The 17,353-nt window shown below is 42.4% G+C and overlaps 1 protein-coding gene across 1 annotated transcript in view; it reads left to right on the top strand.

The window, feature by feature from the left end:
- psme4b (proteasome activator subunit 4b) overlaps window positions 1-17,353 on the top strand; it is a 35,811-nt gene that overhangs the window by 12,012 nt on the left and 6,446 nt on the right. The window contains exons 13-43 of the mRNA XM_035146805.2: window positions 213-302; window positions 1,127-1,191; window positions 1,342-1,492; window positions 2,260-2,358; window positions 2,509-2,578; window positions 3,325-3,392; window positions 3,900-4,103; window positions 5,043-5,200; window positions 5,795-5,890; window positions 6,053-6,108; window positions 6,216-6,272; window positions 6,927-6,982; window positions 7,098-7,196; window positions 7,294-7,356; window positions 7,492-7,587; window positions 7,761-7,892; window positions 9,197-9,406; window positions 9,486-9,622; window positions 9,779-9,832; window positions 10,073-10,202; window positions 11,048-11,129; window positions 11,454-11,607; window positions 12,043-12,109; window positions 12,206-12,331; window positions 12,603-12,755; window positions 12,917-13,021; window positions 14,048-14,139; window positions 14,339-14,470; window positions 14,674-14,876; window positions 16,385-16,470; window positions 16,764-16,892. Coding sequence (XP_035002696.1) covers window positions 213-302; window positions 1,127-1,191; window positions 1,342-1,492; window positions 2,260-2,358; window positions 2,509-2,578; window positions 3,325-3,392; window positions 3,900-4,103; window positions 5,043-5,200; window positions 5,795-5,890; window positions 6,053-6,108; window positions 6,216-6,272; window positions 6,927-6,982; window positions 7,098-7,196; window positions 7,294-7,356; window positions 7,492-7,587; window positions 7,761-7,892; window positions 9,197-9,406; window positions 9,486-9,622; window positions 9,779-9,832; window positions 10,073-10,202; window positions 11,048-11,129; window positions 11,454-11,607; window positions 12,043-12,109; window positions 12,206-12,331; window positions 12,603-12,755; window positions 12,917-13,021; window positions 14,048-14,139; window positions 14,339-14,470; window positions 14,674-14,876; window positions 16,385-16,470; window positions 16,764-16,892 — 3,420 coding nt within the window. The remainder of the gene's footprint in view (window positions 1-212; window positions 303-1,126; window positions 1,192-1,341; window positions 1,493-2,259; window positions 2,359-2,508; window positions 2,579-3,324; window positions 3,393-3,899; window positions 4,104-5,042; window positions 5,201-5,794; window positions 5,891-6,052; window positions 6,109-6,215; window positions 6,273-6,926; window positions 6,983-7,097; window positions 7,197-7,293; window positions 7,357-7,491; window positions 7,588-7,760; window positions 7,893-9,196; window positions 9,407-9,485; window positions 9,623-9,778; window positions 9,833-10,072; window positions 10,203-11,047; window positions 11,130-11,453; window positions 11,608-12,042; window positions 12,110-12,205; window positions 12,332-12,602; window positions 12,756-12,916; window positions 13,022-14,047; window positions 14,140-14,338; window positions 14,471-14,673; window positions 14,877-16,384; window positions 16,471-16,763; window positions 16,893-17,353) is intronic.

Genomic DNA, 17,353 nt, shown 5'->3' with positions numbered 1-17,353 from the left:
TTCAGTTTCTGCTTGGATTGTAAAACTGATTGGTTTTCTCTTTTGGTGCGCTCATTGTCTCCAGACTACATTAATCCATCACACCAGGCTAAATTAATACTTTTTTTAGAAAAGTTACTTGGCTGACATCTGCTCTGTTATTTAACTTTGGCCGTGTTCTCGTCAGACGATGTCAATTGATCTGTTTTTTCCCACTTTTTCGCTCTGTCCAGATAACGTTCCAGTTCATCGCCACCTTCACCACTCTGGTGCCTTTAGTGGATTGTTCTTCTGCTCCTTCTCGACACAGTGATCTCACAGAGGTACACACATGAACTATTTAATCACAAAGGGGATTAAATAAACATCTATACAATAATAAGCAAAAAGCGACCGGTATTAATGATTTCAATATGTGTTTCTTAAAGGAAGAGTTCGATCACCACATCACATTCATGTCTGTCTACCGGCACCTCTAATGTTCACTATTTAACATGTTTGTTTCATTTGTACTAAACAAAAGCATAAAAACACTGTAGTGGGTTTTCCTGGAGTCTTGTTATTGCTGTGAGGTTGCCAAAGCACAAAAAGCTGTTTCTAGTCATTGTGCTAAATTTGGCTCAGGTAACATCTCCTGGCTCCTGTTTCATATTTAAAGGAGACATATTATGCTCATATTCATAATTTTAATTTGTGTTATTACTGTACCTGCTCTCATGTTCAGAAATAACTGTCTTCACACTCCATCTCTACAGTCCGTCTTTTCAGCCTCTGTCTGAACATTTCGGTTTAGCTCCTATTTCCCATGGCATTGATGGCATCTTGTTTGTTTTTTCAGTACGAAATGGCCTATATAAGCAGACAATTATTGTTTTCATTTTGACATAGTATATCAACATATGCACCCTTTTGATACATGATCACAAACATGCAAATGCAGGTTGTAAAAGTGAAGATATAATTATAAAACTGCAACATAAAGCAATATACACCTATTTGATTTGATTATGCCGGCGTGATCGGCAATCCCCGAGGGTAAATCACTTTTTGGAATAAAAGCAGTTCACATGTACAAAGACATGAGATAAAGCATACTTGTATCATTCGAACGCACGTATGACTCATAACCTCTGCTTCTCATTCTCAGATTGAGAAAGATCTTTGTTTTGCTTCAGCCGAGTTCGAAGACTTCGTTCTCCAGTTCCTGGACAGGTAGAGACAAATGAACCAGTCAAACTGTCACTTAGTGAAGCTTCACAGTCATGGGTTTTTCTCACCTTAACGCTGTTGACATTTTCACTGCTGACAGATGTATAAGTCTGTGCTTAAGTACAGTATGTGTGTGTATCTGTGCTCGTGCAGGTGTTTCGCTCTGATAGACAGCAGTACCCTGGAACAGACCAGAGATGAGACAGAGACGGATACCCAGACTCATCTGGAGAGCCTGGTGGAGCTGGGCCTGTCCTCCACTGTTAGCACCGTCCTAACACAGTGCTCCACAGAGGTATACAAGGTAGGAAACGCGCTCCTCTCTACCACGTCTCTGTCTTAAAGGGAACATCACTGTCTTTACCTAAGTTCATTAATTCAATAACCTGAAACATGATCACAAATGTTTCTGCCAAAGTGGGAACAGTTTTGGTTACTTTACACCAGACACCTCTTCCATTTTATACCTCTAACTGTTTTGAAGCATAGACAGTGTATAAAGACAGATGATGTGACGGCACCTCAAAAGTGAAGCCATCATCTTGACCCCCCCTATACTGAAGCTGACTTCAGTATAGGTCATGCCAAATACATTTTTATCAAAGATCGTTTTAGATAGTTCTTATCACTCTGATGTTTGTTCAGGTGCCAGGTTTTGCGGTGAGTTAGGTTTTAATTAGAGACTGACTCTGGATCCGAATGACGTCAAAAGCCCAAAGATTGTGGCACCTGTATCCAGGATGTTCTGACTTCATGTTTGTACAACAGACGATTCGAAGTAGACGGGGCTCAGTTTGGGCTGGTGTTGCCAAACCCCTCTTAATCGAATAAGCTCAAATCAACTATGACACTACCATTACATTAAATTCATCCAAAACTATTCACATTAAGTCCATCCAACGTTAGCAGTAATACCCTCATCTAAACCTCATGTATAGTAGCATATGTTTTTAATTATGTCTATTATGTGCAGTGTATAGAAGAAAATCACACTTACACAAAATGTGTACAATACATACAAATGAGCCGCTAGATTTACATCATCTGATTGTCTCTTTTTCCTCCTGTCAGGTGGCGCTGCAGAAGGTTTATAATTTTGCCACCTCCAACATCTTCGAGACATGTGTGTCTGGCAGGATGGTGGCCGACATGTGTCGAGCTGCAGCAAAGGTATGAATGTGTGATCATTGGAGATTTTAATTTACAGTTGTTGGAGGAAGTTGTAATTTAGTCATTTTAGAGGAATCGGTCCCTAATGATGTACTTTTCTGCTGTTTTTGCTTGTGTATCTAAATAATGGGTTTGTGTCTGTACTTGCAGTGTCATCCCGCCGAGTCTCTCAGTCTGTTCGTCCCTCACTGCTGCAGCGTCATTTTCCAGATTACTGACAGTCAGTACCACATTGTGTGTGTGTGTGTTTGTAGTAATAGACATTGTGTTTGCACAAAGTCTTAATGAGCTTTGAACGAGTTCATTCAAAAGTTCATTCCCTGCTAAATGAAACCAAATGTTTTAAAGTCAAGATAGATCTTCATTCTTGGGATTTTAACACATTATCAGATCACAGCGATCTCGGAACAATTAGGAGCCTTATTAGTCGCAGTGTGAAGTCAAGAGAGGAGCAAAAAATCCCAGTCCGTGTGTATTTTCTGGTGATTAAACAAGCCAAAGTAGCTTTTTAGCAGGTGAAGTGTGAGGCAAGATTGAACGAAAATAAGTGTCACACAATTATGGAGGTACTGCATTAAAAAATATCATTTATGTATTCATGTACACCAACGATCAATCCAACAATCCTATGTGTGTAAATAGCAACAAAAAAAATATCAATATGATTAAAAATACAGCTATGCTAGCAACTGTTTGAGGCTATCCAGTAGTTGTTGACTGATGTATTTTGAGCACAGTGCTAACGTTATCATGCTAACATGCTTGCAGAACAGTGCAAACATGTCAATAAACCCAACTCAGCTCAGGCTGATGGGAATGTAATTTCGCAGGTTTTTGGTCATGTAACATTTTTTAATAAAAATAAAATGTTATCATCAAAGTTATTACATTTCATCCTAGTCCATCCATTATTTGTTGACATGTTCCAGTCAGGACCTGTGTGTGTGTCTGTGTGTGTTTGTGTAGATGAGGACTTGCAGAGTGAAGATGAGCTGGATAAGGAGCTGTTGTGGAATCTCCAGTTGCTCTCTGAGGTGAGACGAGGATCTATCACGTCCCAAGAGCTTCAACACTCCAAGAAATATTCCTCCTAATAACTGGTTTTATAATTCAAATATTATTAAAAATATAGAATAGTGGGGTCCACATATTTACCTGATTCCTTCACAGATCAATTAACTTTAAGAATATTTCTTTACTAGAACTGTAGAGATTTACCTCCTCCCTTACTTGAAGGTGTCAACAGACACTTCTGTTTGTTTTTTCAGAATTAGACTACAATTGTGATGCTGTGTGAGAAAAAAAAAAAGATGACTCAAAGACACTTTTTGCAGCGTGCACCCTGCACGGTCATAAATATCAAAGAGCTTTGTCGTTAACCAGAACATATTGATACCCTCTCTGTTTTGTTTTATTACTCCTGGGAGCTTCACGCGAGTGGGAGTGAGCCAGATGCTGTGATTTACGGGAGAACTTCAATATTTAAGACACAGCTCTCCACTGAATTGCCTGTGTCTCGTGTGTGTGTGTGTTGTGTTTAGGTTGCCCGTGTGGATGGTGAACAGCTGTTAAAATACCAGGGGGACCTGGAGCGGATCCTTGGTGTATGCGTGCGTCTGCGCTGTAAACAGGCTTACACTCTCGCCTGCAGTCTGCTGGAGCACACACTCCGGTCGCTGTCCCTCATCTATCCCACCGAGTACCGCAGCACCTCTGGAGGCTTTGATACTGACCTCACTATACGGGTACACACACACCACACACACACACTATTGCAAGGCTTTACTGCACAAAAAGGCTGTTGCTTTAAGACACAAAACAACAATCACCATTGTTTTATCCCACAAACTTTAGTTAAATCTTGTTCCGTGTTTCTAACTGCACAGTTTCAGCTCCTGCTTATTTTCTAACCTCCCCGATCATCATTACAGTTATCACAGTATCAAGTCAGTGACAGGAAACACTTAAGTTTTCTAGGAAATGTAAAAAGTTAAATTAGAATCATCATCAGCAGTTAAATTAAACAGGATGGTAATTGCATTGCAATTTCAACTTCCATGAAGACAATTAAAAAGCGTTTATCAAACTGAGATCAAATGGCTGCACTGCTGGACCGAACTGCACATGAGCTAATACTAGTCACTATCTAAGGCCCCTTTTACACAGGCTGGTCAAAGTGGGAATGTTGTACCTTTAATTCTGCTTTGTCTCTCTGTGTAAAAGGTACGAACATGGATTTAGAAAATAATTGATTGTCTGCCTTTATGCCAACAGTCACAGCTAAATGTGTGACAGGACCACAGATTGTATATAAAGACGGACATCCGGACAGCTTCTCCAAAGTGAAGCAAGCTCATCTTGATCGCCCCCTGATGGCAGGTGGCAGTAGGCAATAGGTCATAAATACCGGCCTCCTCCATGTTAGCAGATAGGACATGAACCAAACTAAAAAGTGACACAACATGTTCATTGGTTCATTTTAGGTAGCTGTTTACATGTGTTTCAAATAATCCGACACCAGGAGATGAACGGGCCTGTGGGTTTGAGAGGGATTGATTGTGCTGGTTTGTATGTGCCAGTCATTCCAGTGGAAAAACTGGCATCTCTCTTTCTCTTTCTACTTTCTGAGAAATTCTCTCTCTCTCTCTCTCTCTCTCTCTCTCTCTCTCTCTCTCTTTCTCCAGGACTGGGGCAGAGCCGGAGATGTGGCGGCCTTGGGTGTGTGTTGGCACGTCCCGAGCACAGAGGAGGAGAACTTTGTTTTCCAGCTGTTGTCCCGCCTCCTGCACCCGGAGCTGGAGCGAATCAAGGGCCACGTCTCTGGAGATCAGCCAATGAGCAGGTGCGCTTTCATTTTTTTCTTTTTTTCTCCCCAATTTCTTTATTAGTTGTAATTAGGCACACACACAAACAGAACAAAGGCAACCCATAGCCTTTCATTAATGAAAAATGACGTGTCTGTGTCCAAAATAAAATGAAACCTGAAGTTTAACATCTGTTTTGAATCCTGACGCTTCAAAGTCTAATCAGGAGCACAAACAGGGGAAAGTTGAATTTGGAGAATTGAAACACCTCTAAAGACTCAAACTAATGCATCACAGACACACACACACTTACTCACTCCATTACTTTAGAGGACATTACATTGACTTCTCTGGGACCTAATCCAACCTTAACCCATAGTTACTACTGACTTAACCCTAAACTTTAACCCAACCTTAACCTTAAACTTACCCTTACCTAAACTTCAACCTTAACCTAACCTTAAAACTTGTCTTCACCTTAAAATGTCTGGATTTACATGTTGGGAACTTAATTTTTATCCCATAAGGACAACAAGATTTATTGCCCCACAACATGAGTAATACCTAGAACACACACACACATACACACACTCTGCTATGAAAATCACTGCAATGTGTGGCATGATTCACAGGGAGGAGCTGTTGCAGAGTCTTGCTATTGTGCAGCACTGCCTTCTTGGAGCTGGAAGCATGTTGCCCCCTCTGGATGGACCACACGTATCTGACCTGTAAGACCTGCAGCTACACACACATACAAAAGAACGTGTGTGTGTGTGTGTGTGTGTGTGTGTGTGTGTGTGTGTGTGTGTGTGTGTGTGTGTGTGTGTGTGTAAAACAAATTTCCTGCAGTCTTGTCACGTTTTGCTCCCTTTATTTTTGATTCCTACCAGAGTGCCCTCTATGGTGAATCTGGGAGAGATCAAACTGCACATAGGTGTCGACTACAGTAAGAAAACACAATCAATTGGACACATAACACACAAACCAGCAGTTTTAGTGCGTGATATATTGGATCATCCTCCATTCTGTGTCTGTGCATGTCCTTCTCTCCAGATGATTCACGGGAGAACTACAGAGAGTCCATCTACCAAACCATGAGACTGCTGCTACGTGAGTGAAGACTCTAGCTCTTACCTCCTCTCTCTCTGCTGAATGTAATTGTAATTCACATTCACTAGCAAGGACCACGCCCCAACAATGTGTGATTTAAAGGTTTCAATGGGGATTGAAATATGTGACATGCAAGAGGTATGCACCAAATTGATATGAAGGGATGACTGAGGAAGGGAGGGAAAAGATGATGAAGATATGCAGGTAGAGATGAGGGAAGGAGGATCAAGGGATGAGGAAGGTGGATGAAGGGATGAGGGAAGGAGGATAAAGGGATGAGGAAGGTGGATGAAGGGATGAGGGAAGGAGGATGAACGGATGAGGATTGGCATGAGGGTAAGAGAATGAAGGGATGAGGGTTGGGATCAGTGAAGGTGGATGAAGGGATGAGAGTAGAAATGAGGAAAAGAAGACGAAGGGGTGTGGGTAGTGATAAGTTAAGGTGTGAATAGATATGTGCAGGGCTTTTCCCTTGTTCTCTTCTTTTCTCTCTCTCCAAGCAAAAGAAAGGATGGGTCGAAGAATCTGAGAACAGATATTAATGGATTAATCTGGTGTATGTGAGCTTGACATGTGATTAGAGGTGTGGTTGAGGTGTGGCCCTGCTCCCAAACCTAACTTCATTACAATCTATATCCACTTGTCCTCATCCAGATCACATCTTGGAGCAATCGGAGGATGACACAAAGTCCCTGTTTGTCATCATTAAGGTATCTATTCCTTGTGTTTTGATTATTATTATTCATCTATGAAAATGTTATTATTCCTTCCTATGTTTGGCCCAAGTAAGGTCTCACAGCGTCCTTTCTCTCTGTCTGACTGCAGATCATTAATGACCTCATGTTTTTCCGAGGCACCCACAAGAAGGAGTTTGACTCGCGCTGGAAAAGCTTCACCCTCGTCAAGAAGTCCATGGAAAACCGGGTGAGCTGGAAAAGTGCACAAGGCCACTGATTTCTTGTCAGTTTCAATGAATCACTGGGGAGGGAGATTTAAGTATGTTGCCTTTTTCCTTTTGCAGCTCCTTGGGAAAAAGCAGCACATTAGAGCGCTGCTCATTGACCGGGTGTTACTCCAGCATGAGGTTAACAACACACGCACTCTGTGCAGGGTCACAGATGCAGCTGTGATCACATGCACATAAAGTAAATTCTGTCATTCTTAGTCAGAGCCTGCTGTTTTCTGAATATTTAAAAAATGTGTGTTTCTGTGTAAATAGATGAGGAAGCTGGTGGTGGAGGGCAGTGAATATAAAGTGGTTCATCAGGAGCTGCTCTGCGATCTGCTGCTGCTTTCTACCAGCACTTACAGTCAGGTACGAGCGACAAAACACACATTCATTAATTTGTTCATTTATTTTAATGAGGGAAAAATACAATCAGAGCATCTGCTGGTTTCCATTTTCCTAGTGGCATAAATGTAAATATCTCACATGGTATGGAAATTAATTGGGGATGCATGTATATATATCTGTGTGTGTCCTTGCAGGTACGTAGCAGGGCCCAGAATGTGCTGACAGCTGCACTGGGAATCTATAGCTTCTCCTACAGAGACCTAATTCCCAGAATCCTGCGACTGCTCTCACCACAACACACCACAAGCACGCAACAGCAGTTCAAGGTACACGCACGCACGCACGCACACACACACACACACACACGTGGGCGCAAATACAGTTGTTCACGCTGGTCACTGTCCGTGGTGCTGAAATTTGGAGTTGGCTTATAACTGTGTGCCCTCGCTGCACCGGTTACCTGTGGCCCTCGGTATTGATTTTAAAGTTTTACTGCTTGTTTTGAGGTGGACGTAGGCCTGGCCCCATCCTACATCGCTGCCCTTTTCTCTGCTTACATTTCTGCCTGAGGGCTGCAGGCTACTTCCTGTTGACTTTATCTATGGTTAGACTGGAGACAGGGTGAAATCAGAGAACAAACACCAGTGTCTTTTAAAATGTTCTTTTATCTAGTTTGATGTTTGAGTTTTATTTGTTAGATTTTTCTTTTACAAATAACATATTTAAGATGTATACCTTTTGGCTTTCAATTACCTGTTCTGTGAAGCACATTGTAAACTCTATTTTGACAATAATAATACAATTTATGTTATTATACATGATGTCATTCTAATACCATACCACATTGATTTGGTAACAAATGCTAACGCTAAATCTTACAGGTTTCAGACCAAAAATGTCCTCATCCATAAAGAAAAGGGGCAGCATTTGTATTACAAAAATAAGACCAGGCTTTACTGTTTGCCTTCATATTTAATCTCCTGAGCTCCTTGATGGTGCTATTAGCCAGGAGTACAGTCCACAGAATTCCCACTTTAGACGAGCACTGACAAGTTTTCTTCAAAACACTCTTGTGTGGTGGACTGTTGCCAGTCCCAAAGAAATGTCTTGTCTTATATTAAAATATACATGAGAGCACACTGCTATTTCAGTGTTAGCGGTTTGGTTGCTCACATACATTGGATTTACAATGTACTGGTTTTATCTTTAAAAAGTATTTTTACTTTAAAAAAGATGTTGCCTCAAGTGGCATTGATTTTGCCAAACTGGACAATTGACAGTTTGTCAGGGGAGGACAAAAGGTCCAATCCATGAAAACTGCATTTTTAGTTTATAACTAGGAAATTGCCTTAAAATTATTTTATTTCACAGATGACACCTGAACATGAATGTGTCTGACCTTTCGGACGTATCTAGAAACGCAGGCTGGGAGTTATCCTGCCCTAAATTTAAAAACCAGCATGCAACTCCTGTTTTTCATCCATCATATTAATTAAGTCTTCATACTGTGTGTGTGTGTGTGTGTGTGTGTGTGTGTGTGTGTGTGTGTGTGTGTGTGTGTGTGTGTGTGTGTGTGTGTGTGTGTGTGTGTGTGTGTGTGTGTGTGTGTGTGTGTGTGTGTGTTGCTCAGGGTGCTCTGTACTGCCTGCTGGGCTTTCATAGTGGTGTGTGTCTGGCCAGTGTGAGGGACTGGTCCTGTGTTGGGGAGGTGTGGCCCGCCCTGGTCCGCTGTGGCCTGTCGCCCTCCATGACCCTGGAGAAGCCCTCCATCGGTGCACTGCTGGATGAGATCATTGACCGGATCAACCGCCAGCAGGACACTATCGGGATTTATTTCACAGTGAGCAACGTGTCTGATAGCAGTCAAAACACTACCCTCATCTCTCTGTTTTTAAAAATTTGTCCACGTCCACTTCTAGGTATCCGAGAGATGTGTAGACATAGCCAATCAAATCGCACAGTCTGAAAATCCCATGCCTTGCTTAGAGGCACCGTCCGTAGAGGAGCTGAAAGAGGGGCTCCAGCGTCAGCGAATCAGAAACGTGGTGGCTGCTAGGTATGAATATTAACTGCATCGCTGTAGTTGCTATTACTCATTCAGTTTCAATACTCTTAGCTTCTCTCAAGGTTGCATAAGAGCTGGAAACTCTTTTTGCATTTATTCATTTCTTTTAACCATTGACTGACTTTTTTTTCTTCCTCTTTTTTATAGGAAGTACGAGAAGCTGGTCAATGAGCTCTTGGATTGCCTTGAAGACAGAGACCTGTAGGTTTTCTCTCCAACTGTATATACATTAACACTATATGCAAATGTATTGTTATTATTATTTCAGGATTTAAATGACAAAGATAACCACATCCAGTAGCTGATTCAAAAGCACTTCTCTCCTCCCGTGGCATACATGCATTGTAATTTTTATCACAATGAAAGCACTTATCTGTTATTGTCCTGATGTTCCCTAATGTGTGTGTGTGCGTGTGTGCGTGTGTGTGCGTGTTGTTTCAGGCCCTGGAAGTTCGAGCACATGGCCACAGACCTCCTGTCTCTCCTGCTGAGAGATGATCACCCGCTGCCCCCTGACGCTGTCCTCTTCTTCACACAGGGCCTCATACATGACTCCATCAGCATACGCAAGGTCCGCAGCTGTGTGTGTCAATCTGACGTTGTGTTTGTGTGGACAAGAGGTGAACAGTCTAAGTATTTGATATTCCGCTGGGTTACAAGGACAGAGACGAGCATCACTAAAAGCTTTTTATCTGGTTCATTGCATGCAACAAGCAGTTCATATCAAACCTCATAGACACAAATGTCATACTGGATAATCACCATGGTAAAAATATTTAAATTCTGTTTGACCACAGACATAATTGATCATTTGGACTGGAGTTACATGGTTTCAAGGCAGATGGTGTGTCTCAATTTCACGGCACTTGCAGACATTTTTTTTTATAACAAACACATTCATGCATAAAATCAATGTGTAGCACTGGTATGGGACCCAGTTAAGGTTTTAAATAGTTTCTAAAACATAAAATGCATTGCTATGCTAATACTGACAAAGTAATTACAACAATTGTTCCAAAGGAGCCTGTGTAAAAGCCAAGTAGTAGTAGCTAAAAAACTAAGAGCCGTGGAATCGCAGCAGAAAAACAAGGAGCTGCAATGCCAGAGAATAAAGTCAAACCTACCAGTGCATATCCAAGCCCACTAACGTGATTAGGACAAAGGTACAGACAGCACTTTTAATGCCTGAAGCACTTTTCGACTGGACTCCGAGCAGCCACTGTGTTTATGTGGGGCTCCAATTAAAGTGTGCTACCTGTAGATCTGGATCAAATTGTAGCTCAGGGTCACTTTGTGGCCTCAACTCTGAGAGACGATGGCAAACTTCTCTCAGAATATGTGGCTTTGCTCCTGTATATCCTCTCTTTCTTTTCTTTCTCGTTCACTTTCTCTTTCTGTTTGGTCTTTCTTTCTCAGGTGGCGATCTCAGCAATGGCCGGGATCCTGAAACAGCTGAAACGACCAAGAAAGAAAGAGGCAGTGAAGCCGACAGATATCAGTGAGTATGCGCCACACACAATAAACAGTCACATGTACAACTGTTTATTACCTCCGCAAAGGAAGTTAGAGCAATATCAGCACCAGTTATAGCTTTAATTAAATTATACATCACCACGTGCAGACTCATTCTTTGGTAATTTAAACATTGAGTTATTAGTATGACCAGAATATATGTATATATCTTTGCTTTCTATTAAAAGGTGAATAACTTGAAATACAAAATCTTTCCTGCTGTTTAATTGTGTAGAAAGACCCATCACACATTGTTACTGTATATGTCTGTATGTCCAGGGCTTTTCATGTCTTTGTATTGTGTTTCTAGGTGGTGTAGAGGATCCCGAGGGTTTGTGTGTAGGGGACCGCGAGGCCAATCGCTGGCTGCAGTACAATAGCAACAACCTACCTCTGAGTCAGGAACAGTGGGACTCTCAGCTGTATGTGGAGAAAACACACTGGGGATACTACTCGTGGCCGAGGTAAAGAGAATGACTGAGGGTTGAGCCGGTGGATTTAAAAAACTGGAAGGCTGATTAACTGCTTAGTTGGATGGAGCTAAACAGCTGATTGACTTAACTGTCTGCTTGATTTGATACTTATCTTTGTGGCTAACTTCACGTCGGACTTCGGGCAGGATAACTAGCAGGGTGTTGAAGTGACTTCCTGTCACGGCCCGGCCTAGATAAGGTCGACTGAACGACTTACTGCCTGGCCTAGATAGAGGCATTGATGTATAGGTGGAGGGCTGGCTGCCTGTCTTGGTATGCGGATGGTTTGCTGACTAACTGACTTTTTAATCATTCATTTATCCTTGCTGCTTATGTGGAGACAGTATGTGTCTATCCATATTTTTTTCCTGTGCATTGTTATCTATAAATCACAGCAGCCCGTTCTTTGTCTCCCGCTCCTTTCAGAGAAATGATGATCTATGCAGCTTCTGAAAAGCCAAAAGATGACCTGACGTATGAGGAGATGAGTGAGGTGTGTGCTCGTACTGTTGCCGCACACATGAAACCCCTCACTGGTGCCTCGGTGTTACTACTACTACATCTGTGTGTGTCTTTGTGTGTCACTCAGGGGGAAAAGATCATCTTTGAATATTTCTCAGACCCAGAGTTTATTGACCAGCTTATAGGGTTTCTGTCTCTGGAGGATCGGAAAGGAAAAGACAGCTTCAACCCTCGACGCTTCTGTCTCTTCAAGGTGCAATTTAAGTTCTCGTCCTAAATCGATCTGGCAAACCTTTTACAGAGAAGTGACACAGCACACCCGCAATCTGCCAAGGCCGAATTGAACTCCGCAGATCTGGAATGTGTGTCATCAGCTGCTGTGATTCATCGTGCTCCGTCAGTCAGCTGACACTTCTCTTGCGTCAAACAAATGGCTGTAATTCATCTTTCTTTGGTTAGGAAAAAAAAAATGGCCTTGGTTTCTCCACACAGAACGAACTCTCATGCTCACACTTGATTGACAGGGGCTGTTTCGTAACTATGGTGACGTGTTCCTGCCGTTACTATGGCCTCACCTCGAGCAGCTCGCCAGCGACCCCCATGAGAGCTCGCAGCGCTGTGTGTGTGAGATTACTGCAGGACTAATCAGAGGCAGCAAACTCTGGAGTTTCAGCAAGGTACTGGAGACACAAACACACATGCACACACACGGCAAACACAAACTGCGGTTTTTGATAAGAAAAGTCAATATTAATAAAAACTTTTATTATTGTGTGTGTGTGTGTGTGTGTGTGGTGGTGTGTGTTGTGTGTGTGTGTGTGTGTGTGTGTGTGCGCAGGTGGACGGGTTATGGCAGCTTTTGTGTCCTTTGATCAGAACTGCATTAAACAACATCACAGTGGAAACCTACACAGACTGGGGCACCTGCATCGCCACCGCCTGTGTGAGTATATGCTCACATGCGTATTTTACATTTCCACATGCAACATATCTTCGAGCTCATTGAAGAATCTGGGATTTGATCTGTTTATTTTTCATGTAAAAATCCAGATTAAGAAGATTAAAAATCAATGAAAACAAACATTCAAGGGAAGATTAGATTAAAAAAACACAATTTGCAGCACAAACACTCTTTGATTTAACTATTTCTTTATTATTTTTTAGCCATGTAGTGGCATCGCTCCAGGGATGGTAATGTTGTCAGTTTGTCCACCACTGAAATATGCTAAACACTAAGGGATTGCCAATGAAATTATCTTCAAGCATTATGGTCCATGCTTTATCCTAATGGCTCTGGCAATTTGTTCAATTTGCGTATGATCTAACACCTAATGGCTTTCCCACCAGCGTCAATCATACTTTGTGTTTAGCGCTCATTAGCACGTTAGAATGCTAACATGCTAAATTAAGATGATAACAATGATAAACAATACGCCTACTTAATGTCAGCATGTCAATATTGTCACTGTCGTTATGTTACCAAGCTGGCATTAGCATCTAGCTGAAAGCAGCACTGCAGCCAACAAGCATGGCCGTAAACTGTTAGTGCCTGTCAGGGGCGGATCCAGGAGCAGGGGGGGCATTGTCATCAAGATCCATGAATTATTCTCTGAGAAAATGGTGGAAAACACCCAATTGCACAATGGTAAAGAAAGTCAAAATATAACTTATATGATGTGCCCCTTTATCTGGATCTGCACCAAAATTAAATTGGATCTTCCCTGACCCGTACCACATCCTTCAGCCAAGTTTTATGGGAATCTGTTCAGTAGTTTTTGTGTGGTAAGGTGAGGTAATTCATTCTACCATACAATAGTACATCCACCATTTGGAACCAGGCATTACGTCTCTGTTTCAGTTGGAAGTAAATGTACAGGGACTATGTGCACACAGCTCCTCAGTGTGCAAATGCATGCTGCCAATGTTTCCAAAAGTAAGCATTTATTTTGTTTTGGCCGTCGTCCAATAGGAGGGCCGGGACCCCAGGAAACTCCACTGGCTGTTTGAGCTGCTGATGGAGAGCCCCCTCAGTGGAGAGGGCGGCTCGTTCCGGGACGCCAGGTACACACGTTCGTGTTTATGTGTGTGTGTCAGCGAGAATGAATAACTGCTGCACATGCACAAGTCTGTGTTTATGTCATCTACAGTATTTCAGAGGTTTCTTATTTCTGGCTGCTGTAGTAACCCGAGCTGACGTATGGCGAGCTGAAGTGCCGCAGTAACACAGACCCCCCCCTCTCTCCCTGTTTCTCTCTGTCAGTTTGCTGTATGTGCTTCAAGGAGGTCTGGCCCAGCAGCAGTGGAGAGTTGCTGAGCTGCTGCACAGGCTGCTGGCTTACCTGGAGCCCAAACTCACCCAGGTGTACAAGAATGTGAGGGAACGTATCGGCAGGTACCAAATAACCTCAGGGTTACCTCCTCTGGATTACTCAATCATGATGATTTAATTATCTAGTGTGCATTGTTTGGGCTGTTCAATGCTAAGCCTCTTTATTTATCTGCGTGTCTTCCTCAACTGCGCCCACTGTGTATCTTTCTTCTTCGTTTCTTTCCTCTCCTTCTTCACCCCCTTTCTTCCCCTCTTTCCCTCTCCAGTGTCCTGACCTATATCTTCATGATCGACGTGGCCCTGCCCCACACCCGCTCCACCTCGTCCCCCCACGTGACGGAGTTTGTCACCCGGGTCCTGGAGCGGCTCAAGCCCCTCACGTCGGAGCTGGAGATCCGCAACCACGTCCACGAGGAGAACACCCAGGAGACGAACGAGCGCACCCAGGCTGTCAAGCTGCTTAAGACGGGTCAGAATGTGGACGCGGGCATGTAAAGTGTGTGGAGGGTGAACATGATGTGTAGGCCAGGGACAGATGGTGACAGACGAGGAAAAGAAAGTTATATCAGGACAGCTTGTGCTCCTCATGAAACCGACAGACACACTGAAGCCAGATGAAACAATTTAAAAGCTGTGATCCCTTATTGATTCCAGCCTTTAATTCTACTTTAAAGGAAGCGAGGCGTGGATCACAGGGAATTTCAAGGGTGTGCTTGCAGGACTCTCAGTCTTAGTTATGGCAAGGAGTCAAATTCAGTGTTTGGAAAGTGTTTTAGACAGTTTTTATACAGGTCACATCGTGCAGTGATTTGTAGCAGATTTGATCACGACAAATTGTTTGCAAGTAAATTAAAGTTTAAAGTTTTTCAGCAACCTTTATTTTTTAAATATTCAAATCAAAGGGTCAGTTCTTATTTACACTTAACTAAATTACTCCACCCCAGTGGTATGTAGACATGCACATGGTGATTTGTGGGTGGAATTTCATGGTTGGATCTCATAGTATTGGAAGAATTTGATTTCCAAAGTTCAACATCTCTTTCAAAAGTGGTGGAAGAAATCTCAAATTGTTCATGTATTTGTATGGAACCAAAAGTATCTGCATGGCTGAATACACCGGGATTTGTTTGATGAAAAATACATGTTTTTGCAATATGATCTGACCCTTTAATATTTAAATATTTGAAAAAGAGTAGATGGCTGATACTTTTTTTTGGACACAATTCAATTAAATCCTGTTGGAGTCAAATATAGTATAATAGAGGTATGCAGTTAAGCCACAGCTCTGAATTAAAATTACAATATGGAGAATTAGTTGTTAGTAACCTGCTGGAACACAAGCAAACAAAACTAAATTAAAACAAATTTAATTTGTTCTTAGCTTCACAAAAATAAATAAAGGATTAAATATTTTCCACCAGATTTATATCACTCTCAAAGGAGGGAGCTTTGAAAATGTCTTCAGGCTTTAAATTAAATGTATAAAAACTAGAAAAGCACATATCTCTGCAGAGGAGAAAATCTGTGAAAATGTAAAAAAAACATCCTATGACATGAAGAAATTTGTTCTAATTAAAACACTGAGCGAGCAGTAGGGGTGGAGAAGTATTTATCAAGACTTCATTGTTTTATTTTTACTCACAAACTATCCTGTGGTGTGATACCTCTTCACCAAGGAGGGAATTTAGATCTCACTGCTCATATTAACATTTGCGTATTGTTGCTCTTTCAGCTTGTGTTATTACCCTAATCTCCTTGATACAGATAAATATCTGGTTATGAAATTATCCAAATCATTAGATGCTAAATCATGATAGATTGTGTTATATTTTCAGAGCAGCGCAGAAAGGTCACAGCACCAAGTCTGTTTTTATTACTTGGCAGCAATCCCAAATCTTCCTTGTGTGTGTGTGTGTGTGTGTGTGTGTGTGTGTATGGTTTGTGTGTGGTTTGTGTGTGCGTGTGCGCCATTTGCAGTGTTGAAATGGTTGATGGCGAGCGCAGGGCGAACTTTTACCACCCCTGTTCAGCTGCAACTGCAGCTCCTGCCCCTGCTCTTCAAGGTAACAACACACACACACAGTATTAACACGTACACCAACACGCAGTACACACACACACACACACACACACACACACACACACACACACACACACACACACACACACACACACACACACACACACACACACACACACACACACACACACACACACACAGGTCCCAGCACAGCATTAATACCCACTCAATCTTACTTGCCCATTAAACTCAATTTCTCTCTTCATTTACTCAAAGTGCGTAGCTGTGTCTTTCCTACCTCTCTCCATCTCTCTCACTGTTTCTCTCTCCCTGCAGATTGCCCCGGTGGAGATTGATGAGAGCTATGATGAGATGAAGCAGGATGCGCGCACGTGTCTCTCTCTCATGTCCCAGGGCCTGCTGTATCCCGAGCACATCCCTCTGGTTCTGGCAGCTCTGGAAGAGGTTACACACACACACACACACACACACACACACACACACACACACACACACACACACACACACACACACACACACACACACACACACACACACACTCTCTCTGGCCCACCTGCCTGCTGTCAGTGTTCAGAGCCTAATGGTGCCCAAGGTGTTGTTCGACTAAAAACAACCTGTGCTATTTTAATTTGCTTACTTTGCGATGCTTACAGTATATTTCTGCTGTATGAGAGCGGGAACCCTGTGGAGAAATTTGTATTCTCTCCAACGCTGTCAGAATATCTCCCCATCGCGGCCACGGCTCTGCATTAGATGGCAGCCGGGATTAGAAAGCATTGCCATGTTTACTATTAAAAAGAATAGGTTGACATTAGAGGAGATGCTTTATTTCTTCCTGTGAGCTAAATCCTCCATTTCCTCCAGTTGAGTGTTCGCATATGAAAAGTTGCGTTTATGTTGTCATT

Source organism: Hippoglossus stenolepis, chromosome 21, assembly GCF_022539355.2.
Source record: "Hippoglossus stenolepis isolate QCI-W04-F060 chromosome 21, HSTE1.2, whole genome shotgun sequence".
NCBI lineage: Eukaryota > Metazoa > Chordata > Actinopteri > Pleuronectiformes > Pleuronectidae > Hippoglossus > Hippoglossus stenolepis.
Note: the sequence above shows the minus strand (reverse complement) of the source record. Positions and strands in the feature narration are given on the sequence as shown.